The 25,798-nt window shown below is 24.6% G+C and overlaps 1 protein-coding gene across 1 annotated transcript; it reads right to left on the bottom strand.

Annotated features, from left to right (window-relative positions):
• Positions 1 to 20,612: 20,612 nt before the first annotated feature.
• Positions 20,613 to 21,591, bottom strand: LOC145836925 (kelch-like protein 7). Its single transcript, XM_082944699.1, has 2 exons — positions 21,360 to 21,591; positions 20,613 to 20,785 (listed from the first exon to the last, which is right to left on the bottom strand). The coding sequence occupies exons 1-2, from the start codon at positions 21,589 to 21,591 to the stop codon at positions 20,613 to 20,615; spliced, it is 405 nt and encodes a 134-aa protein (XP_082800825.1).
• Between the last annotated feature and the right edge of the window lie 4,207 nt (positions 21,592 to 25,798).

Here is a 25,798-nt window from a genome sequence, read left to right as displayed (position 1 = left end):
ATGCACCTGGGATACATATAACATCAAGTAAAATACATAGTCTAAATTTAAGCTTCATAACCCTGATAAATATAATTTTAAGACTGCATATTATTGTCTGTAACCTTCAATACATTTTAGGAATAAAAACTCTTTTAACAAGGTTGCTAATAAATAAGTTTAAAACTGCTTAATTTTTTTTGCTAGGTTTTGTTCAACAACCAGAGAGTTATATAAAACTATTTTAACTACTGTGTAATGGAAAAAGTTAGATCCATAATTTAGAGTATTACTAATCAATAAACAATAAACTAGTTTTAAACTTTAAACATGAAATAAACAAAAATCAATGTATGAATATTTATTTTATATTTTTAAAATCAAATACTTTTACTACAAATATTAAGTAGTAATACGAAATCAAATTTAAGGTTTGTTGAAAATAATTCAACTTTTATTTGAATTCATACATGTTACTGTAATAGTGTTCAAACAGTTTGTAGGATTTCAGGATACAATTAAGGATTTTAGGAAAACTTATACTTTTCATAATGTTCAGATTAAACCTTTATACAAGGCAATTAAAAGTGTTAAAGGAACTAAAAAACTTTGTTTATTTAAACTGACTCTTGATAAGGTTTATTTATGACTCTAAAATATTGTGCTCAATAGATTTTAATTTTTTTTTTTATGCAATCAAAATACAATTTTTTTTACCTAATAAAACTTATTTTTTATTTTAAGCAACTTCCAACAGTTTTTAAAATACATAAGTAGCATTAAAAGCCTTAATTTTTTTGAAAATGCAAACATAAAATAGAAAAAATATTAGACAACACATAAACTTAAAACTTTGTATACCAGTTTTAGTCATGTGTTTGAAAGTGTTTAATTAAAGAAAAAAAAAACAAATTTAAGGTATTACATTTGTAATCTTGAGTTTATATTTATATACATCAATTTTAAAGTTATACTGTTTAAAAATAAAGTTGCTGTACATAAAAATTATAACTCACTATTGGTTAAGGTTAACTACATATTTAATTTAAATACAAAAGAAAAAATTTAAAATAAACAACTGTCATCAGTATAATTAGGAAATATATTATAAAAATTTGAGCTCTCAAACTCATAGCCAAAAAAGCAGTCAAATTTAAATTATTTTTTTAGTTTCCAAGAAAAATTGCAATGAAATAAATACGGTGCATATGTTTGTATTCTACAATCAGGATTTCCCAAAGTGAGCTATATGAACCCCTTATGGGCCATCACAGAATTTTAGGGGGCCATAAGCAGTAAAGAGGCCACAGGGGTCATAATTTGAAACTTACACTAGATATTCTGGAGTTGTTGATGAGGTGCAAAAAACTAAGGTCTTAAGCGTATTTAACAAAAGTTTTCTGAGAAATCTTGTTGTAGGGGGCTATAGCTATTTTTATTTCTTTTAAGGGGGCCTTAAGAAAATAAGTTTGGGAAACCCTATACTAGATACTTATTACAAGACAACTATATCTCAAAATAAATTTAAACTATTATATTCTATAAAAAAAAAACTTCAAGTTTAAGTTTTGAGCCTGACAAAGTTCAACATAATTTATGACTGAAAATGATGAAAACTCAACAAAACATTGCAATAAAACTAAAAATGTTGAAATTCAACAATAAATTTTATTTTGACCCTAAACAACAAGTCAACTGTACTAAAATCTTAACATGGAAAATATACTTCACATCTTGCAAAAAAATTAGCTTTGTAATGAGACACTATATAAAACCACAAGTTGAAAACTTAATCTGATAACTTCAAAATTAACTATACTTTATTAACAATCATTAAATGTATATAGAAAAACACTAATCAAGTTATTGTTTTTTATTTATTATTCTTATGATGTTAACTGTTTAATTAAACTATTACATGTACAAAATAGAATTTTTTATATATTAAACCTATAAATAGAGGTGTGCAAATTAAATATTTTAATTACAACCCGGTTTTGGAGACAGAAAAATTACAACCTTTTCAAGTAGAATAAAATATTAAATCTTAGTATTTAAATATAAAAGTTTAATACTTCATTCAACTTTAAAAGGTTGCAATTTTTCTGTCACCAAAACCGGATTGTAAATAAAATATTTAATTTACACACCTATATTTAAATAAGCTCTTTACATTCCAGTAAATTAAGCAATCTGTTTTAGTAAAGACAAATAACTTTATATTGAACCTACAAATTACTTTCAATTTATTAATTGTAAAAAATGTTGTTTTGAATTATACAAAAGAATATCTCATAATAAAGAAAATTGAATTTTTTATTTTGCTATTTTTCAAAGTGTATATACTTTTTAAGCAAAAATATTTCTGTACTATAATTTTTGTCAAACAAAATTTGTACACATAAACAGTTTTAAATTAAACAAACTTATTTTTATTTATAAGTTTTTTTTTGGTTGTTTTATAAGGTTTAAAAATTTAGATTATAAAAAAATAATCTTCATTAGCTCTAAGAAATTGTAAAAGAATGTGGTGTAGACTCAATAGCCAAAAGGTTTCTTCTTACACCAGGTCCTTTTACCAAATTTTTTAGGACTTTTTTATCGTTCAATAAACAATATAAATAAATAAATGTATAATAGAACTTTTTTTCTAACAAAAACATGTTTTACTTTTCAAAATTAAAATTTTGTATCAAAAATCATTACAAAAATACATTTATTAGTAAAACGTATTAAAGTAAAAAAAATATTACAAACTCAAAAACTGTTTTCATCATATGCTCAAATTCAAAGCTATTCTGGCAAAAAAACCTAACTTTAAAATAATAAGTTATATAAAAACAATTTTAAATGGAATATTTTGAACTTGTTATTTTCAACTAGATATATCACATTATCTTGCATAACATTTTAGATAGATAACAAACGAAACTGTGAAAGAAAACAATATGAGGGCAATATTTAAAAGAAAAATAATCAGAAGTAATTAAAAAATGATTACTTAATTAGTGACTATGCTATGCATATATAATAAACATAATTTACTTTACTTAAGAGTATACTAATTTTATAATTAAAGCAAATAAAAAAACTAATTATCAAATGTTAATTACTGCTAAACTCTATTATTAACTGTAAATTTTATCATAAAACTGATCATTGTGCTTGTTATGATATTATAATACTAATAACACTTAATTAAGTAATTCCATTGTGAATACTAATCTTAATAAAAAAAGGTTAAGAGATTTGGCTTAACTTATTAATACATTTATTAATTGATTTTTAATAGATTAGTTGAATTAATTACAAAAAATACCATTTTTAGTATCTTTATCTGTGCTTAAACTTACTTACTTAATATCTTATTTTAATTTTTAAATACCATTTGCAACTTAGTATGTAGAGATTACTCATTATTATGTTATATTTTATTTCACAAACATTTTCAAAACTGTATGATATCTTAATAATAATAATACTTATTGTTACTTTAGTTTTACTTGCTTAACTTTAAAGTTTGTATTTATTTGAATTTTTTCATACCTCATAATTTAACTTATTTTTTATCCTATTTTGCTAAACAAAATTTTTTCAAACTCATCTAATATTTTCCATTTGCCAATGAACTCGTACAGTTTTAAAAACGTTTGTGAAATAATATGTAAAACAAAGTTGAGTAATTTCTACATACAAATTGGCAAATGGTATATAAATATGTTCTAAAACCTTCCTATAATAGTACATTTTAATTTTTATTTATAAATCTGTATATGTAATATATTGAAATTTGCATGTAGTTTGTTGTTATTTATTTGCAGTCACCTATTGCAAATATATGCACTTGTTTGGTTGCGCACTTTCCTTTATTTGTGCTCACTCCTTTATTTGCGCACTCTTGTTTAGTTATGCACCTTCGTTCAGTTACGCACTTTTGCTTAGTTAAGCACTCTTGTTTAGCTACTTCGTTAAGAACTTTCAAAAATTAAGAAAAAAATATTTTTTATCAATATTATAAATTTATCATTTGTATGAGTAAACAATACATCTAATTTTTATACACAGGTATAATTCCTAACTCAACTCTATAGTTGCTATTTAAAATTTTATAATATATATTTAAATTTTTTTTAATGATAGACTTTTTATAATTTTACTAAATTTTGTTATCTACATGTTATGATTGTTAAATATTTAAATGTTTACAGTTTTTCTTTTCTAAATTTCTTAAACTCAAGGTTTTACCAGTTATTTTTTTGCTTAAATAGTCAAATTTTAGGTTTATCCAGGTTTTTGCAAGATTCTAGGCTTTTAGCAACTATAATGATGGGAAAATAATAAGAAAATTTAAAGTAAATACTTTGAATAAATATAGAAGGGATAGATTTTTTTGAACATTGAGATTTTTGCTTTTTTAGTTTGTGCCTTCCATAAAGAACCTATTAGAATCTATGGTTTTACTCATATTTTTTAGATGTCAAAGCCCGCCTTTATATCTTTAAATCAAACAAGTTACAGTATTCAATTCCTCAAAATATTTATAGCGTAAGCATTCATTACATTTATAAAACCATTATTTAAAGCTAATTAATTTAGCTAATATATTTTCTGACTCTCATTTAGCTACGCTGTGTTGTTTATTTCCGCACTTTTTTGTGAACACAATGTGAGTAGACTTGTAAGAGGTGACTGCATTGCTATTTTCATTAAATCTATCACTGTAATACTTAAAAGATATGAACAACATTTAGTGTTACTAAAGCATGATACTATTTTTAATTTACTTATTTTCTCTAAATAGATTCAATATTATAAAAGAAAAAACAGTTAAAAATAAACAGTTATAAATAAACAAAATGATAAGTATTCACTAAAATGTTGTTAAACTAAATTCGTTAGCAGTAGGGTGCTTTTAAAAAATGCATCTGTTGAGTTTTTAAATGGATTTTTTTGACAAATGAATTAATAAACAACTTGTGCAAATTTTCTGCTAATTTTGAAGTATTTTCACAGAGGTATTTTTCATTTTCTTAACATAACCTCAATATTAACTGTTTTGGACCCAAAAACTAAACCTTAGAGTTTTTAGCTGAAAACTATTTTATATGTGGTAATTATAACAAGAGGTTTAAAAGAAAGTTTCACAGAGGCACTTCTTTATTTCTGAAAAAATAAATTTGAAAAAAAAAACTACATGAAATAAAAAAGCTTGTATTCTTGGGTCTTATATAGTTTATTTTTCTTGTTTTCAGAAGATCAAAAACTAGACACAATGAAAATTGTTTCTTAATCAGCTATTATTTTGCATAAGCTAATGTTGTGATATTTGCCAAAAAAAAACTAGCTAGAAATTCAGAGTGAGCTTTTTTATAAGATTTCCAATGAAAAGTGTTCAGTATATCAATAAAACAAAAGATAAGGTTAATAGGCCTTCTAAATGCTTTACATCTTGTTATTAGTCACTTATAAGTTTGGTACTATATAAAACTCTATAAAAAAAATCAATATCCCTTTAAATTTATTCAAGTTTAGAACTCTAACTGTTATGCTTTTAAACTTAAGATTTTTGTTTTCTATTAAAAAAAATATCATCAACAATTGGTTATAGAATTGACTTTTGTAAAATTTCTGTCCAGCACTAGGCAAAAAAAAGACTAAATCAAGCGAATTAATTGTTTCTTTTGAGTTTTTAATATTTATCCTTTATCCAAGGATAATGCAAAATCAAAATTATCCAGCAAAATAAATTAAAGCTCTAAAACCTAACACAGTACAATAACTGAATATGATTGCTCTGATATTTTTATCAAAACTGTTGATGTTATTTTCATAAATCTTAATTATTGCACTTAAAGTTTAAGTTATATTTTTAAGCAGAGCAAGCACATGGCAAAAAATTCTACTTAATTATTTAAAATCAAATACAAATTTCAAAACAAAAAAATGTTGAGATAACAAATATTAAACACCTAACCACCTCAATTCTATTTAAACTTTAACAAAAAACTAGCTTGAGTTATTGAAATGGTTTATTATCATTTCAAAACTGCAATCAATTTTAACCTAATTATTTCTAACGTAAACTAACCTGATCATTTCAAACTCAATCATATATAACCTGATCATTTCTAACTCAATCATTTCTAATCTGATCACTTCTAACCCAATCATTTCTAACCTGATCAGTAATTTTTTTGTCTTTCAGATTTATTTTAATAAGTGTTTATTTTGAAACCAAACTAATGTTAAAAACATGTTTTTATATTGAAATATAGTTTACTTTAAAAAAAAAAAAAAAACTTTATGTTTATAAAGACTTAATTAAATTAAATTTAAAATAATGATTATACTTTAAGGGAATAGGAGGAATAAAACAATTTTTATGAAACTAAATCTTTTTAATATAGTTTTTACTAAGCTACAAGATACTTTTTACATATCATAAAAATTCAAAATAATTTTTAAGATATAGCCGGTCAAATTCGGAGGCAGCAATAGGATCTTTATGGGAGGCGCAAACTAAAACAGCAAGCAACTAGAAATTACTAAAAATATATATTCTCCTTTGTTTTTTGAGATAACTACGTCAAATTTTTGGGAAGTATTCCTTGGTATATTTGAAAACAGAAACTTTATATAAAAATAAACAAGAAAAAACTGTTTTTTTTTTGTTTTTTTGTTATAAAATTTTTATTTTTATTTTTTAAATATTGCAAGGAAAAATTCCTGAACATTAGAGGAAGTTATCTCAAAAAACGTAGGGAGAAGATAGATTTTTAGTGATTTCTAGTTGTTTGCTGTTTTAGTTTGCACCTCCCATAAGGATCCAATTGTTGCCTCCAACTTTGACCGGCTGTACCTCAAAAATAATTTTGAATTTATATAATCTGTAAAAAGTATCTTGTAGCTTAGTAAAAACTATATAAAATAATATCAAATTTCAAAAAGTGATCATTTTATTTAAAAAAATTTTTTAGTATCTTTTGCTTGTAATTATAATTATTCTAACTATAATATTTTTTACTAGTTATTTAAAGTGCTTTTTTTCTTCTTATTTTGTTTGTGCTTACATTTTTTTATTTTTTTTTAATAAAGTAAATAAAATTAATAAATATATCAACATAAGTTTTAATTTAGTTGCACTTAAAACAATTTAAATTGAACAAATGATAATACTTTACATATATTAAATAAACTTGACTGAAAATTTTTAAGAAGATTAACTAGACAAGATTTGATCATCCTTGTATTCCTTGTATTAACAAACAAGTCTGTTAAATTGATATTGTTTTTTTATGCTCTAGGTCTAGGTAGATATATAAATAAAAGGTAGACGGTCAATAGACATTACATGCTTTTACAGTTTTTTAAATTGCATAACTGTTTTATAGGTTTTATTTAGAAATTTTATATCTGAAATGTAAGATTTTTTTTTAAATAAAACAAAAATGTTTGACTAATGTTTGTTTTAATACTATTATCTAAATTGGTCTGTGCAAGTTGTAGAACAACTTGTTTTTAAGCTGAAAATGAAAACTAAGTGACTTTAATTTAGTAATAAACTAGTTAATATCTGTGCAATGTTTGTGCTAGACTTACAGCATAGCTTATAAACTGTAATATGAAGATCTTTGAATCTGATCATTATATTTGTAAATGTTCAACTTAATAAAAACTTTTTACGTTTGATGTTAGAAATACCCAAGATACGTAAATGAGAAAAATATTTCATTTAAATAGTGTTATAACAGCTTTGCTTAAGAATCCTACAAAAAGAATGTTTGAAATTTTTCAAACAGTTTATTAAATACAACAATCATTTAAAAAGAGAAAATGTAAGAAACTTTTCTTGACTTAAAAACTTCAACATATAACAGTTTCTTTGTTCTTAAAGTATATTTATCACAGAACTTAATAGCAAAATGTTACAGTAACCTGTTGCTTATTTACGCACATTGTGTCCACAGAAAAAATGCATAAAGATATGAGAGATCGTAAAGATACGAGAGGTACCAATTAATAATGGCTGTTTTTGATATTGCTTCTAGTTAAAAGCAGACTGGGGCCTTCCCAACTTTTAACATTTTGTTTACTTTATTTATAAATATAAAAACAAAAGATAAAACTATACATATATAAAAAAAAGGATTTGAAGAAGAACTTGAACTTAAAAAAAACGTCATAAGAAAATTAGAGATATGTTTACTAAAAAAAACAGTTATAATTTGTGTTAGGTGTAAGCTCTATATTTATTAAGTATCACTGCTACTTTTTGCTAGGAAGTTTCATTAGATTTCCTTTTCAGATGTTTATTTATAGATAAGGCAAGAGTGTTGTATTATTTATTTGTGTTTTAAACTCTCATTATTTCATTATACTATCATTATTTAACACAGTCATATTTCTTTCAGAATTTTAATTTACAGTAACCTCTCGCATCTTTACGCACTTGTGACGTTACGCACTCTCGTTTAGTTACGCATTTTAGAATTCTAAAAAATTCAAAAAATTAAAATTTTTATTTTTTTAATATTGCAAAAATTACGTTTATTGTATATTTTTAAGTGAAATTAGTATTTTTGCATTTTAAGTTTTTGCTTTCCATAAGGAGCCTACTGAACTATAATGCTTTGAATTTTATAGCTTAGGTGTCTTAACACTCCTCCTTTTATACCTTTAAATAAAATATTTCAATTCCTCAAAATCTTATGGCATGAAATTTCATTCCTACTCAAAAAATCCATTAATATATCTTTGATACAATGCAAGACAAGTTTATTCTTATGTGGGCAAAGGACAAATTAAAAAAAAGTTGTAGTAACATAAACAATTTTTATTGAACAGTTTTCTTATATTTTATAGAATTTTGTTCAAAAGAGAAATATATTGCAGCACCAAATGCATAGTTTTGTAAAAGGCTATAGAAACAAATTTTAATACTGACACCACACCATTTCTTAATTGTAAGCAAATGCTTAATTATAAGTTGAATTTGGTAAGTAATTAGAATATAAATGTTAAGTATCAAATAAGTTACATATAAACAAAGATAAAATCTACTTATTATTAAAATTAGTAAATTTTTTCTAAAAGTAATATTATGTTATATAATTTTAAATCTTTTTTTTTTATTATATTTATAGTTTCATATTTTATTTTTATATTTATAAATAAAGTAAACAAAATGTTAAAAGTTGGAAAGTCCCCAGTCTGCTTTTAACTAGAAGCAATATCAAAAACAGCCATTATTAATTGGTACTACTCGTATCTTTACAATCTCTCATATCTTTACGGACTTTTTTTCTGTGGACACAATGAACGTAAATAAGCGAGAGGATACTGTAATCTCTTATTGTTAAGAAAATTTTTGATACAATAAGTTATATGTAACTAAATGTTTATCAATTAGTCAAGGAACATAAGTTAACAAAGTCTAAAGATATAGAGAAGTGAGTTAGCATTTAAAAACATATTTTAAATTAAAGATATACAATAAACCTAATTTGTGCAAGGTTTAAAAAAAAAAATATTTTTTTTTACCATTTTAGAATTGTAAAACGCGTAACTAAACAGGAGTGCGTAACGTCACAAGTGCGTAAAGATGCGAGATGTTACTGTACATCTAAAACAAATCATGTTTATTTTTTTAAATCAGGTTTATTGGGTCGGTAATGAGCCTTTAGAAAAAATGGGACATTTTGGCTTTTTCTAGTCTACATTGCATATCTCAAAATATACATATAGTTTTTTTAAGTGTTCAAATATATAGGTTTAATCGTTTGCTAACAAAAGATCCTAGTGAAGTAACTTCACTGGAATATAAATAAAAGCAAATTGTACAGTAATCTTCCTTTATTAACACACAGAAATATATGTTGTTACAATAAAGGAAGATTACTGTACAATTTGTTTTTATAGTTTTTTTACTAATTTTCTTTGCAATATTTTTCAGTGAACTAACTACAATATAGTCGTGTTTTTGTTTTAATATAAACTTAATATTTATTGCAGTGTTTGCAAGTTCTAGTTTTTTTTACTTTCTGTCTTTTTTTAAGGGTCTTCTTACTTAGTCAAAAAAAAGCTAATTTTACTGATGAATAAAAACTAAAAAAAAAAATCAATCCAAATTTTTTTTCTTTGTAACAGAAACTAAAAAACATTTATAGACGCTTTTGTGGTTTATAGTTTACATAGAATATCAAAAATAAAAAGCTAAAAAAAGCTAAAAAAAAAAAGAATCCTAATTTTTTTTTATGTAACGGAAACTAAAAAACATTTATAGAAGCTTTTGTGGTTCATGGTTTATGTAGAATATTAAAAACAAAAAGCTCTACACAGTATAGATCTTACATATTCAAGAACAAAAGTTGTATATGAAGATTAATTTTAAGAAAAAATTAAAGTTACAGAAAAAAATTAGAAGTATAATAAGTTTAAATTAAGTTAATATAAAAAGTATATTTTAAGTAGAACAATATAAACACTAAGTTTTGTTTGAGGCAGAAAACTTAAATTTAAATAATAGAACATTTTTGCAAAGTTTAGTTTGTTTTCAAAACAAATTCTAATTAAAGAAATCTAAACCTAAAAATAAATATACTGATTGAGTAAGAAAATATCAGTTAGAAATGATTCGGTAAAAATGATCAAGTTAGAAACAATTTGGTTAGAAATGTTGTTGTTAGAAGTGATTGGTTTAGAAGCGATTGGTTTAGAAGTGATCGAGTTAGAAATGATCATGTTAGAATTTTTCAGGTTAGAAATTATTAGGTTAGAAATGATCGTGGGTTAGAAATTATTGGTTCCCTATACAACTATTTATAAATTTCATTATTTAGATTGCAGTTATGAATTAGAACCTTACTGCAGATATAGCTTTGAAAATTTGTATATGATATACTATTGAAGAACTACAAAATAAAATTTAGTATACCTTGATAAAATAAAATTATATCTTGGACATGTACAATTTTTTATTATAGCGCATTGTATTTACTAAATAGATCAACTGTAAATTAATAAGTGAAATTATCAAGTTTTGAACTAGTATGTATACAAATATTCAGGACTATATGTGCACTGTGCAGTGCAGTTAAGTTATAAAAAATGTAGCCTTTAAAGTTTCAGCTGGGAAATGATATTTGGGAAATATCACAAAATCACATTACCCTAAATTTTAGATAATTTTAAGAATTTTTTTATAGCAAGCTTGATTTTTATAAAATGCTAAATAGCCTAAATTGATTCCGATGGTAAAAGTTTATGCAAAAGTTAATACAAAAACCAAATATTTTTATATAATGATAAAGGTTCATATTAAAAAATATATAAACATTATTAAGGTATTCTTTAGGTAAACATTCGAATTTATTTATGTTACATTATTATATGATTAGAGCAAGCAGCACTTAAATATAAGAAAAAAATTTAAAATATATAAAAACTAATGTTTCTTACATGAATTTGCTAAGATATATGAATGAGTTGGTTGGTTTTTTTTGTATTATCTAATGCTCAAACTGTTCACCAAGGGTCATTTTTATATTTTTTCAGAAAATCAAGTGTGCCTTTAAGAAATCTTGTTTAAATAATCTTCAACTTGGCACAATAGGTTGTTGAGATACTTCCAAAGTAAATTATTTCTAGCTAAAAATTTTACACTTGCACTTTTTATATGCACCATGTTCGTAACTTATAAAAAATGAGGTTCTAGTCTTCAACCAGAAGTGTCCTCTAAAAAAAAAGTTTAAATATATTTCAAAATAGTCTTACCAAGCTTAAGTTTAAAACAAAAATCAAAAAAAATCTAACTAAGCTAAGTTGGTCTGAGTTCTGGGTTGCCAATCTTTGATTCAAAAAAAAACTATCCAGAGTGACCAAAAACTGCCATGAGTGACCTTAAACTTCTGGAGTCATACTGAGATATGTTTCAAATCCTTAACAAAAAACTTTGCCTCTGATGAAAACTACTTAAACTTCCTGTTAATTTTTCTTTTTAATAATTAAAGCAAAGTTTGGAAGTGTGTGCTTCTGCATTAGATGTTTTCTAGACTTATAAAGACTGTTTTTAAAGAGAATAAAAAACTTGGTGGATAATTTTATGTAACCATGCTAGTTAATTTTATATATAATATAAAATGGTTTGAATTTTCTTTGACAATTTAATGGACTTAATTAATTTTATCATATAAGATATCTTTTAGATGCATACTTTCTAACTTCAATCTTAATTTCAATTTTAATTAAACAGTTTAATGTAAGCTAATATTTAAAACAAAAACTACAATTTATTTCTAAGAATTGTGAACAACTAGCCAAAGGCTAAAAAATTTCAAATAAGCATTTCAGTATCAATAAAAATCATGTTCTTGGACAAAAATGATAATAGAAAATAACAAAATATTGAAACTGGACCAACTGTATGTAATTCTAGATCTAGAAAAAAATATGTTCTGAGATTGTTGATTATCTTAAAACCATTCTAAGGTTTTTATAAAAATTAGAAACTGGACTGAGTGAGCCTTATTTTTTTTAAGTCAAAATATCCTGAGATTTTCTAGAATTTTAGAATATCTTGAGTTATCTTGAGTACCCTAGAGTATGGCAATGCTGTGAGTTTTTCAAAAAGTTTGAATTAGCCAGAGTATCATGAGTGTGTGGCAACCATAAAATCCTAAACTAAGACTATTAGAGTAAAATATGTTTTAAACTTATCAGCAATCTTTTATTAAAAAATAAAATTATATTTAAAGTTATAGAACTTATTGCTTTTTTTCTGAAAATATCTTATCATACTTACATTGCTTTAGTTTGTATAAACCTAGAAAGAAAATTCTTTGAATTGACAGCTTTATTCAACATATTTAATAAAAATATAAAACTAAAATTAATAATGATACCTTTTCTGGGTTTACAAGTTTTATTGTACATTTCTTACAAAATTAAATTTAATGTAAAAATACTGCTTTAAATAGTATACAAATTATGAAAAGGTATTGCAGTATATATAATATTTGATTATAAATGATACAAAAATTTAATTTAAAAAATTATAACATATTTTCTGCATCTTATTATCTTACATGTAGAAATTTTCAAAGGTGTGTTATAATTTTTTTTTGAAATTCAAGGTTTTTTTATTTAAAACTTAAAAAAATTCTGCTAAGTTCTCCAAGATTTCAGGTTTAACCCTGTATAGTATTAATTGTTCACCCTGTATGGTATTAGCTTACACAATTGTAGCAAAAACAGACAACAATATTATTATAAGCATTGGTTATGATTAACTTTAGGTGGGCACCAATATCGAAGTGTAATTAAATATACAGGAATTTTTCAGCTTTATTTTAAATAATTTTCAGTTTTTTTTGAAAATAAGTACATAAGCAGGGCTTACTGTAGTGTTGTACATATAACTAAATACTAGCTCTTTAATTTTAAAGTAAGTTATTGTATGTACTTAGTTGAAATGACACTATCGTTAGAGTTAAATAAGGCCTAAAAACCTAATTAATTTTTATAATTAATTTACAGCAATATGTAACCTACTTAAACCGTAATACTAAAAGAATAAAAAATAGTTTAAAAGTCGCATTGTTGAAATGACACTGTTGTATACAGTTGAAGAGTCACCAAAAATTACATTCATTAGCATAAGAATATATTATTATATAATATCTATAGCTTTCCAATGTTAGTATTATTTAAAAGAACAGAAACAATCAATTTATCTGTTAATAATGTAAATTATAATTTGAAATGACACTTAGTTGAAATGACACTATTGTTAGAGTTAAATAAGGCCTAAAAACCGACTTAATTTTTATATTTAATTCACAGCAGTATGTAACCTACATAAACCATAAAACTAAAAGAAAAAAAAAAAGTTTAAAAGTCGCATTGTTGAAATGACACTGTTATATACAGTTGAAGAGTCACCTAAAATTACATTCAGTAGTATAAGTACATAATAAGTACATATATTTTCAAAATAAAACTGTAAAATATTTAAGATAAAGCTGAAAAATTCCTGTATATTGAATTACACTTCGATATTGGTGCCCACCTAAAGTTAATCATAACCTAAGCATTTTATAAGTAGAATTTGTAGTATTAATTAACTGGATTTAAAAGTGTATTTCAGGTAGTGATGATTTAAGATGTAAAAGTGTATTAACATATTTGATAGTATATATATGATATTGATAGTGCTATAACAGGTTTAAATAGATTATTAAAAATGAAATTATCTTTATTTTGAAATATAAGTGTTTTTGTACAAAATACTATACAAGTATAAATAATATAGTTGCTTTTTCATTGGACAAAATTAGACTGGACAAAAAAAGGTAATCAGACAAAAAATTTAAAATCAGTTCAAATTTTGCAGGCCTGTTGTTAAATGTACAATCTTGTTTAATATACTTTAATTAAGTTTTCAAAAAACTTGTATTAAAAACTGAACAACTATTTGAAATTTACCTTAATAAGTATGTATATTTGCTATTACAAACTATAAGCTATTACCTAGAGAACTTTAAAAAAAAACAATTCTTCATAAAAACAATTTAATCTGTACAATTTACTTTCTGTACTTTTTTTTCTATCTTGTTTATTAAAAACTTGACAACCATCTGAAACTTACCTTTAAAAATACACCTATATTTGACCATTCTGATTTTGTGCAGTGAAAATCAACTATAAGATATAATATAAAACTGATTAAAATAAAAATCATATTAACAGCTTTATGTGTCCTATAAAACTAGTTTCAGACTGCCAAATTCTGAATTTGTATTAAAACTTCACCGAATAAACTTGTGTAGATAGAAAATAATGTACTTTTAAAATAATTAATTTTCTGTAAACATTACTAAATGCTATAAACTATCAACTAGGAGTAAGTATCATATAATACTTATTATGTGTACTTTAATAAAGTAGTTTTGCATAATTTTAAATGTTATCAGCAGGAAATTTTAAAATTAATTACTCTAAAAACTGTTATTATTTAAGTTTAAAAAACACAGTTATTAAATTTTATCTTTTTAAAACAAATAGTATATTAAGAATTTATTAAAACTTGTATAAAAATTTATATACAAAAGCAGTTTAGGGAAGATTTTCATTGACCTTCATCACTAATCACAGGATATGCATAAGTTTTCATCATCATATGTTAATTAACTTTTTAACACAAAGCGGGATTTTATAAAGTTTTCCCTGTTATGATATTAAACTAAAGCTACAAACATAAGTTTAAAATATTGTGAGCCATTGACTAATTAAGTTTATTGAACAAAAACAAAAAAAATGCTCATAAATTTTTGGTCCAAGGACCTGGGTACACAAAAAGTCCTTACGGTCGACGATTCGCATACCCAACTTTGGACAAAATTATAATAAGCTATAAAATTAAAAAAACAGTAAATGTTTGAACTCTGAAGAAAAAAACTCTATAAAAAATGATACTATTAAACTTTACAACATTAAATATTTTCCTAAAAAAATGTATATTCGAAAAAAAACATTATAAATAGTAACTAACATTAAGCACACATAAAATATACATTAAACTTTACTTTAAAAGGTAAACTTTTAATCTGAAACGTTTCAAAATTAAATTTTTATCAATAACTTTAGAAATTAATTTAACATTTTCGAAAGTTTATATGATTTGAAAAAAAAAAAAATTGAAGTTTTAAAAAGTATATTTAACAACTTGTATTCAGCTATCAAACTAATTTACTTTATTTAAAAATAAGTAATAATAAAATTAAGTTATAATATTAAAGAAAATAGAAAACAAAAGAAGGCTGTAAATTTTAAAAAAAATACTAAATAAAACTGTAACCTATTTAAAAAGGCTATGTTTAAACTAAAAAAAAATATATAAAAAACCCCTTTATTTAAAACCTTAATTTTTACATCATTGAATAAACATATAAACCTAAGAGTTTAACCAAACTAAAATAGTATTGTAAACGAGCACAAAAAACACTTTAGGTTTTCTTTTTAAAACAAAATAAAGGACAATAATACCCAAAAAGTATGTCAACCTATTACCAATTTCAAATTTTATTAGTAATTTCAGCTTATAACCTAAATATTTTACTTTTTTTTTTTGACTAGTTATATATAAAGATAATAAGTTTATTTACACAGATAAAATCTAGATTCTAGCTAGATCTAGACTATTTATTGAAATTGTTTACTAATACACTGACAAACTAAAAAAAGCGTTACAACTTACAACAAACTAGACTAGACCAATGCTATTAAAACCAAAATAATATACCCAAAAATAAACACTTACGCAGATGTAAAATATGTACTGATCTAATCCTTATAAACATTTTAAAAACATTCCTGTTCGCCTTACAGAAACTATAATTAATTAGTTGGTGTTGGTCATTTAATAAATTATCCTTCACTTTAAATGTTCTTATGACCAGCTCATCACAGATTTTTAAGTTAACTCAATTGGTTTAGAAGCAGTATAAAAGTCTTATTTTTTTAAAAAGCAAAACTTTAAAAAAATAACTTTTTACAATATTTAATGGCATTAATTATTTTTTTCTGTGAAGGTATACTCTACTTTTAGTTGTTGTACAAATTATAATTATAAGCTGTAAAATCTAGGTATACTACCTGTCCTTAACTAAAATACTATGCAAAAACTTTCTTAAAATATTTAATCGAATTTAGTTTTTTTTTAAGTAGAAAAAACTGTTTTAATTTACGCTAAGCCGTTTTATACTGTGGTATGGTAATATAATATAAAGATAATAAAAAAGAATAAATAAAGCTTACAGAGCTTTTTTTGTTCGAAGCTTCTGTAAACAAAGCTATTTATACGAGTAGCAGTAGTTTTTGTTTTATGTTTCAGAACACATTACTTTAAAAGATAAAACTACAGTTTTTTTCAACAGTTGTTTACAGTTATCTTTATTTTGACTGTAGTAATAATACGAATAAACAATGGAAATCTTAATGTTTAAAGTTGAATTTTCCATTTTAAATATTATTTTTTAATGTACGCGGTTCCTGTTGAGTACGCTTTTTTGGGTTGTCTTCAAAGTGCGTATTCTAAAGAAAATTACTGTACTTTAAAATGGAACGGGTCAAATATGCACGAAGGGACACTTTTGCACGAAAGTTCACATTTGCACGAGAGTAAAATAAACAAATAAAACAAAATGAAAAAAAAGAAAACAAAGATAAATTAATAAAAAAACAAAAAGAAGAAAAATTAGTAATCGATCGAGTGTAAGCGTTAGGGGTAATAAGAATAGTAAAAATTAAAAAAATAGAATAAAAAGGAACTCAAAATGATTATAAGCAAAATAAAAAAAGCAGCAAAAAAATCAATAAAAATAAATTAATAAAAAGCAAAAAAGAACATTAAAAAAATTACCGACCGAGAGTAAGGGTATTAGTGTTAGTAAAATAAAAACAAAAATAATTAATTATTATTATTAGTAAAAGAAAAACAAGAAAGTAAAAACAAAATAAAAAATATATTAATAAAAAAGAAAAAAAAGTTATTAACCGAGAGTAAGGGTTAGGTATAACAGTAATAATAAAAACAAATAAATAAACAAACAAATAAATAAAAGAATCCCTGCAAAAGTGTCTTTGTGCAAAAGTGACGTCTCGTGAAAAGTTAACGCCGAGCAAAAAAGTACTTGTGCAAAAATTTCCTTCGTGCAAAAAACACTCTTCGTGCATATTTTACACCTACTAACTTTAAATTTAGTTTTAAAAATGGTTGTTATTTAGTATAAAACGTTTTAAAACTTTGGACTCTATTATTCAATATACAGCTACTTTTTAGAAGTTAACATTTTAAACTTTTTATTTTAGATAACGATTCCAAAAAAACAGTAGCTTGATGTTTTTCAAACATCGAATATTGCAATTAATTTTAGTTTTTAAGTTTTATTGTACCTCAGTGAAATTTGTAGAAGGCTTAAAGAAAAAATTAAAAGGATATAAGGTCTGAGTCTGAGATTTGTTAGTGCCCTTAGTTAAAAAAAAAGCTATGTGATAACATATAAATATACAGTTAATGGTTAAAGAAATACTTTGATTAACACAAACTTTAAAAGCAGACTAAAATAAATTGATACTACTACAGGCAAAAGCTAAACAAAAACTTTGTGCGATAAAATACATTAACAACTATTAATAACAAACGAATAATAAGATAACTAACATATTCTTTTTCAAAATTTTTATATACTTATGAGATATGACAATGAAAACAAAGCCATCTACAGTTTATGAAACTAACACAATTTTAAAGAGTAAACATATTTTTTTGGTAGGTAAATAGTATTTCCTTTTCTTAGGAACAAATTTGTTTGTAATTTTAAAAATACCATAATTTTGTTTAAATATTTGAAATATATCTACTTAGAGAGACAAACAAGTCATTTATATTATTATCTTTTAAAAATGCCCTTTTTTTCTACAACATAATGAAATTTTAGCCGGGAAAAAATGTTAGCACTGTTATAAAAATATTATTAAGGCATATTTTAAGTTTTAAAACATATTTTTTGAGTTATAAAAAATAAGAGTGTATAAGTTTTTTAAACCTACTTTAAAGTGCTATGCTTAAAAGCACAATACCAAATAAAAACACAAAGTTTACTCGGTGAACTAAATTTCATTAGAAAAACAAAAACCTTGAGATTGCCTGTGCTGAAGAGCTTTTTAAACTTAATTTTTTTTTAATTTGAAAAAACTAACTAAAAAAAATTATGCATCTGCAGTTCATGAAGTATCTGTAACTCGTCAATTGTTATTCTAGTTATCTATAAAATAATCAATTGTTTTTTAAAGGCAACACTCAAGTAAAAACTATAAATAAAAAAATGAAGTGCAAAAAAAACAACATCGATTAAGATTTCAAACTAACAAAATAAGGCAAAATGCAAAACAGTTGTAAAATATTAAACTTGTTAAAAGCTCAATTTATTTTACAAATACTCAAATATTGATTCAAGACAGACTTGGTAAAAAGCATTGTGTTTTATGTTAAATAATCTCTGGAAATATGAATTTTATTCATTATAATTTAATTCAAATCCTACTGCCGGGGAGTTTTTTAAACTAAACTCAGTGCTTTTTACCTAGTCTGTTTTTAGATGTACTTTTTATGTTTTGTTTTTTTTTTTGTTGGTATAGTTTTTTAAAAACAAAAAGCTTTCCTGATAGATTTTACTATTAAAGTTTCTATCATAAATGAATAACTTATATTTTATTTTGGTTTTATTAGTAGTATTTTGTATTTTTACAGTTAAGACTTTATAGTAGTTCAAAATATTAAACAAACCATTACCTGTTTTTTTCCTAAGGCATATAAAATATCAGTCATGTTTTAAAGTATACATGTAGAGTTTTTTAAATAACTTTTATCGAAAGTAATGGTTTTAGTTTTTTTTTTGAAAATCGCTTTCAAACATCTAGTTTGAATTTAGTTAGATTGTTCTTAAACATACAGTTAGCTTTTAAATAAAAGTTTAAACTTTGTATAAGTTATCGTGATGATAGTTTTAATAATAGTATATATATTTTTGTATTTTTTTAAACAAACTAAGCTACACTTTTTATAAATGCATAAACTTATATTTTAATCTAATTTTTAGATAAAGTTTACATTTCAAAATTTATAAAGTATCATTATTTATATTTTAAAATATTTTTTTTAACGTCTACTAATTTTTTCTTTTCAATAAAACTACCTTGTATTTATAGTAAACAGCAGTTTAAAAAAAAACGTTTTTTGGCTTATTTAAAAATTTTAAAACGCAAAGGAAATTTTGTTTTTAAAATCAAACGAAAGTTCTTTAAACTTTAATGGTTAAAAACTATAAAGAATTTATTTTTTTAAAATCGTTAAGTTAATTTTTTTATTTATTAAAATGATAGAATAAATGTTTAACAGTAATCGTGTATAAACCGAAAACCTTTTTACTTTAAACAGTTAGTATTTGCAAGAAAGTTTTGGTTGTTTAAATTGTTTTTATAACCTTTTAGTAAAAACTGCAGTAAAGTTTTCATTATTAGTTATATTTCAGTCAAATTAAGGCATCGAAAATCAGAACAATTTAAAATACTACACCATAACTAATCATATACTTTCAATTGTTTTATTTAGTCAGAAAAACTCAACATTAAGCATAAACAGTTAAGACTTAATAAAACAATTGAAAGTATTTGTATATTTAAATTTTTTAAATAAACGCAAAGTCAGAAAAACTCAACATTAAGCATAAACAGTTAAGACTTTGCGTTTATTTAAAAATCTTAAATATACAAATAAATAAGTACAACTTTCTTCAACCTTTGTATTTAACCCCAAAAAATATTCTCAAAACAATTAGAAAAAATAATTCTTATGTAAAAACTACTTTATAGGTGAGGCTATAGTCTAACTAGACAGTTTTTTTACGCTTCAAGCAAACAAACTCTGAAACATGTTTGAAAATTTCAGTCGATTTTTCCGACCACACTTCCTCTTCCACATTGTAAAACACGGCTTTCTTCGTGTCGCTGTTGAAAAACAAAATCCTGCTCCCAACCGAAACCGCCTCGAAGGTGAAATATTCATTTAAATGAGGCACTTAGGGCCGCTTCAAGACGGTGAACCTCCCACAAAGGCTGTCGTAAGTTTCGAATGTACCCGTGCTGTCCCCGACCGCGTATAGCTTATTTCCTACAGAATTTAAGTTGTGGTAGCTTCTTCCGTAGACCATTTTAGGCATGTGCGACCACGTGTCAGTCACGTGATCGTATGCTGACAAGCGGACTTTGGTTGGTTCATGCGGGCCACTTCTTGTCAGTTTTCACCAACTGTGTTTACTTTGATGCAAACGTCGGTGTGGTCGGCAGGGTTGTCGCTGTAAAAACCGCGCATAATGAAGATTCTTTCCATGAAGGCGGAAAAACTTTATTTTGAACTGTGTTTTGGATGAAAGGGAAACGTTTTAAAGGTCTTCGAACGAGGCGAGTATTTTTCGAATGAATAACACCAGTTGCCAGTTTTGTCCATTTGAAGACAGATGAAGTAAAGTTCACCTTTTATAAAAACTGCGCTTTCAATATCTTTTCTTCCTACTGTCTGAGTAAATGGTTTAATTTTATTCAAGTTTTTAACCCCGGTTTTGTACACAAAGGTGCTAATAATTCTTCTAAGTTCCTTATAGTATCTACCGCCACAAATTAGTATGCTGAACTTGCTGCTGCAGCAATACCTGTTCGTGTAGTAACTAACTGACTTGCTTTGTAAAACTCTTTTTTGTTGTCAAGAACTTTGCTTAACAGCACACGACACTTAGAATTCTTATGAAAAGAAAAATAGTTCTTTAAACCTTGTCGTTCGTCCAACAAGCTCTTTGTAACAGCTTCGGACAGCAAGGGAAAGCGCACGCTTAAAAACAACGCTTTCGCATGCTTGCTTCGTTCACAATTCTTATGGCCCGACCACAAGTTAGTCGCATTATAAATTTCCTTTTCCGAAGAGATACTCAGTTTAGAACTGGACAATGTTCTTTCAACGTGCTCGAAGTCTAGCTCAAAAAAGTTATCAGTTTTAACGACCATTGTAAAGCAGCGTTGGATGTAGTCTGAGTCACTTTTCCTAGTTTACGAGTGTTAAATGTACTTCAGACTGCAAGATACGTCGAAATATGTTGAACTTTTAATTTATCTTCAATGTAATCCTCTAGTTTAATTTCGTTATTTTTGTTTAGAAAAAGTCGGTTAGCTGTTAAAACACAAGCCACTTTGTTCTTTTCGTATATCAGACCACCTGAAAGTTTTCTTTTGACTCAAAACTATCAGAAGTTAAAGAAAAATATAGCTAAAACGTTTTCGTCTATAAAAATACAGGTATTAGAGAATTTTTAAGAAACTTAAAATGATTAATTACTTAAAAACTTTAAATGACCAGCTTAGAAGTAAATAAAAGTTGGTAAACTTTAAACTTTCGTATAGTTTGTTTAAAAAAATAACACAGAATTAGTAAAATTACTTTAAATACAGATAAATATCATAGATTATGTTTTTCTTCTTTGCAAAAAATTTCAAAGTTTAAAAATCTGCCGTTAAATAAATCGAAAATTAATTTCATAAAACAATCAAGGGTTACAGAAAAGTTCTACAATAATATTTTTATTTAAGGAAACAATAAAGATTTATTTTTGTGAAAATTAAAGTTCCATAATTTTATTGAAAAGTATAAAAACTAACGTTGTTTAAAGTATCTGTTGAAGTTGTATAACGTTTTTGTTTCAAAAAAAAAATTAATATGAACTTGATAAATAATAATTTGAACCGTACAAATGAAGAGTTGATTTCCTGAAAACCAAAAGCATTTAGTTGTTCATTTTCAGTTGTTTCAATTTCTTGGCTATCATTTGCAGTCGGAATGTGTTTTCGACTTAAAGAAGTTTTATTCATTACTGCTTTTTACTAAACTGAAAGTGCAACGAATATTGTTATTTTACAATAAAGATTTTAAAAGCTACACTTTATAAAGCATTCTACAATTGTCGATTAGTTTAGATAAAATATAGTTTTTTTGATTAAAAAATTCAAACTTAATAAAATGATACCCAGGGTATACAGTTTTAATATTTTTTGCTATAATATATAAAAGACAAGTATGTATCACTAGAAATAAACAAAATTGTACATATAAAACAATTTGACTAATCGAAGTTTTAATTAAACTATTTCAACAAGTGATTAGGACAACCTTTATTACTATGTTAACTTTTTTGAATAATAAACTAAGCTGAAAAAGATTAAAATTTACTATTTTTTATGCTAAGTCAGTACAAAAAAAAAAAAACATAATAATATAAAATTTCTCTAAAATTGTGTTATCTAATTCAAACTTTTTTAGCGAAACTATAGGTTTTAAATTATAAACCATTAAAAAATTATTTTCTAATTTTTTATTAGTTTTGTTGTACTATAAAATTGAAATCAATCTGGTGTCAATTTTTTTGTTTGAAAATTAAAAGCAATAATTAGCAAAATTTTTAATTCCAAAAAAACTATTCTGGCAAAACTGCAACCTATCATTAAATTATTCCATTAAGTTAAGTAAAAAAATTAAAAAACGACTTTAAATATCATTAAATAGTACTTACATTATAAAAAATTGTTTTAGTTTTCTTTAAGTAAAACTTTAACACAACTTAGTGATCACAATATGCAAAATAAAACACAAGGAACCAACATTCATAATTTAAAGCAGTTCAACAAAAATCCTAAAACTATTCCTTTAACTACCACTTTTTATTTGTCTAAGCTTTTGATATGTCGATACTGTAAACTAGAGTAAAGCTAAAAACATAAATATTACAGAATTTATTTTAAGTGTTTTTAAGCTAGTACAATAAAGGTGACTTAAATGTATTTTTGTAATTTTTTTTATCGTATATAGATTCAGGTTGTAAGGTTATATAGAAATGTAAAACCACATTAAAAACCTCAATTAGATTCAAACTTAACTTAGAACAACTAAATGATTTTTAAAGGTATTCTATACTACTTCTAAAAATTAGGCATGATTTCTGATGGTTATGTTTTATGTTTAAGAATTAATTAACTGTTTAACTGTTTTAAGTAATATAAATATTGCTCTTCTTTACTTTTTAGGTAAGTTTTTTTTACTGAACTGAAGTATCGTTTTGTAGTTTTGTTTTACTCTAATGTGTGCCGATTTAATTTCAAGAGTTACCCTGAAATTAAAAAAGTAGACAAATAAAAATAAAGTTTAGTTGTTAGGTTTAACTAATCATTTTTCTTTTGTACTTAAGATAGTTAACAATTCTAGGGCATGTGTATTAAAAAAAAGTTCAACTTTTTTTTCTTATTTAACAAAGCAAGGCTTAAACAAAAAAAGTTTCTACTACAAAAAGTCAGAATTTTTAAAACAGTTTTGGTTGTTTGAATTAATTTTCTTAAATTAGATCAAAAACTAAAGACTAACTTTAAATTTTAACATTAAAAATCTGTCAATCAAAATTAAGGTATTGAAAAACAGAATAAGTAAAATCCCTTTTATTTTTTGATCATCTGCTTTCAGCTTATTTTAAATTATATCACTAGTACACTTTATATAGACCAAGGTACCAGTACAAAACTTTTCATTTACTTTAAAGCTGAAATTAATAAGTGATTAAATATTAATTTCTTCGATCCTAATGCTTAAGTTAAGAGGTTTGAAAATTAAAATAATACAAACAAAAAAACTTTAGTTGAGCTATAAATATTTTCTTTTAATGATTTTAAGTAGTAAATAAAAACTTCATTCCACATGGTACTATAGGTTTGATTTTAGTATATTAAATGTTTGATGTAGTTGAAAGCTAAATTATTAACAAACTCATTACCACAAATTTAAACATGAAATAAATTGTTTGTATGTATACATATGTTTTTTAGCATTGGTTTATAGTACATAGTTGCTAAGTTTATCTGATTTCAAGTGTCGATACACATTCAATATTTTTGACTTTAATTGAAATATTAAAAAATAAAGTTTTAAGTACTAATTAAAGTTGAAACTAAATAAATGGCATACATATTAAACAATCGACTTGTTTTTTTTTTCTAAAATTTTTTTTTTGTTATTCCACTAATAATATAAAATTTTGCTTTTTAATTGCAGTATAGTTCATTCATCATTTCAAAAAGTCGCAGTAAACGGAATGTCTGTCACCTTTACAACCCATCTAGCAAGGACCTTCATATACAACGGACGAGTGATCACCGAAACGGTTCTAATTGGACCAACAAATGTTGATGATGACCAGAGGACGATGTTTGATTACTTCTGTGATGTGATGGACCCACGTCATCAACCTGATTATTATGAGTTGAAGTTCCGTCCCCCTCCTTTTCATTTTCACCCTACAGGAGATCTTCGTAAGATCGATAATGCGTGTATTTTCAATCATGCAATCCAGGACTTTGTTCGTTCAAATGCTCCCAGTTCGTATGTTGGAGGTGCAAAAAAATACGTTTTTGTTATGAACTTAGCAGCACAGCTGAAGGGTGGGTAGTTCTAATGCCAACTTCTAGTTGAATTTGTAAAGTTACATTTATAAGTGATGTTTTCGCATAATTTTTTTCTGTTAAACATGAACGTAGTTTGAAATGTTGTGATAAGTGGTTTTTATGATAAGTTGCTTTTATGTAAATGTATGCACTGAATTCTCGTTGTCCTTCTTAATAAACATGCACACAGTAAAAATATTGTTTGTTTTTTTGTTAGTCGTAATGTTGAAACGTAAGGTTGGTTTTATTTACTTTATCTACTGAGAGTGCAATACTTGAACTATTTACTTCATTATAAAAACAGATTTTAGTGTTTTTCTCTAAGTAGTTTATGTTAATAGACGACAAAAAAGTCCTCGCAATATTCGGTCCTAGAACCTGGTTCACAAAAAAATTCTCGGTTTTACGAGCCGTACACCACCGGATATTTTTAACGTCTTGTCCAGGAGCCCTGTTCAAATCTTACTAACAAAAGCATACTGGACTGTATTGATTTGATTCTATTGTAAATAGAATTTTAAAAATTTAAATCGAAGTCAATTATGTCCTTAAGCTAAGTAAATATATATTACGGTTTTTCTATAACTACTTTTGAATATTGGTTAGTTGTGTATTGGTTGTAATATATTTTAAACCGGTTTTCAATTTAATTTCGTAAAGCTTATTTAAAACTTAAATTATAAAGTTTTTCTCATTAACAAAGTAGTTAATTTCCTCTAGGATTATATTTTTTATC

The sequence above is a fragment of the Thalia democratica genome, chromosome 1, assembly GCF_965202585.1.
Source record: "Thalia democratica chromosome 1, ktThaDemo2.hap1.1, whole genome shotgun sequence".
NCBI lineage: Eukaryota > Metazoa > Chordata > Thaliacea > Salpida > Salpidae > Thalia > Thalia democratica.
The sequence above is the reverse complement of the archived record's forward strand: the minus strand, read 5'-3'. Positions and strand labels throughout refer to the sequence as shown.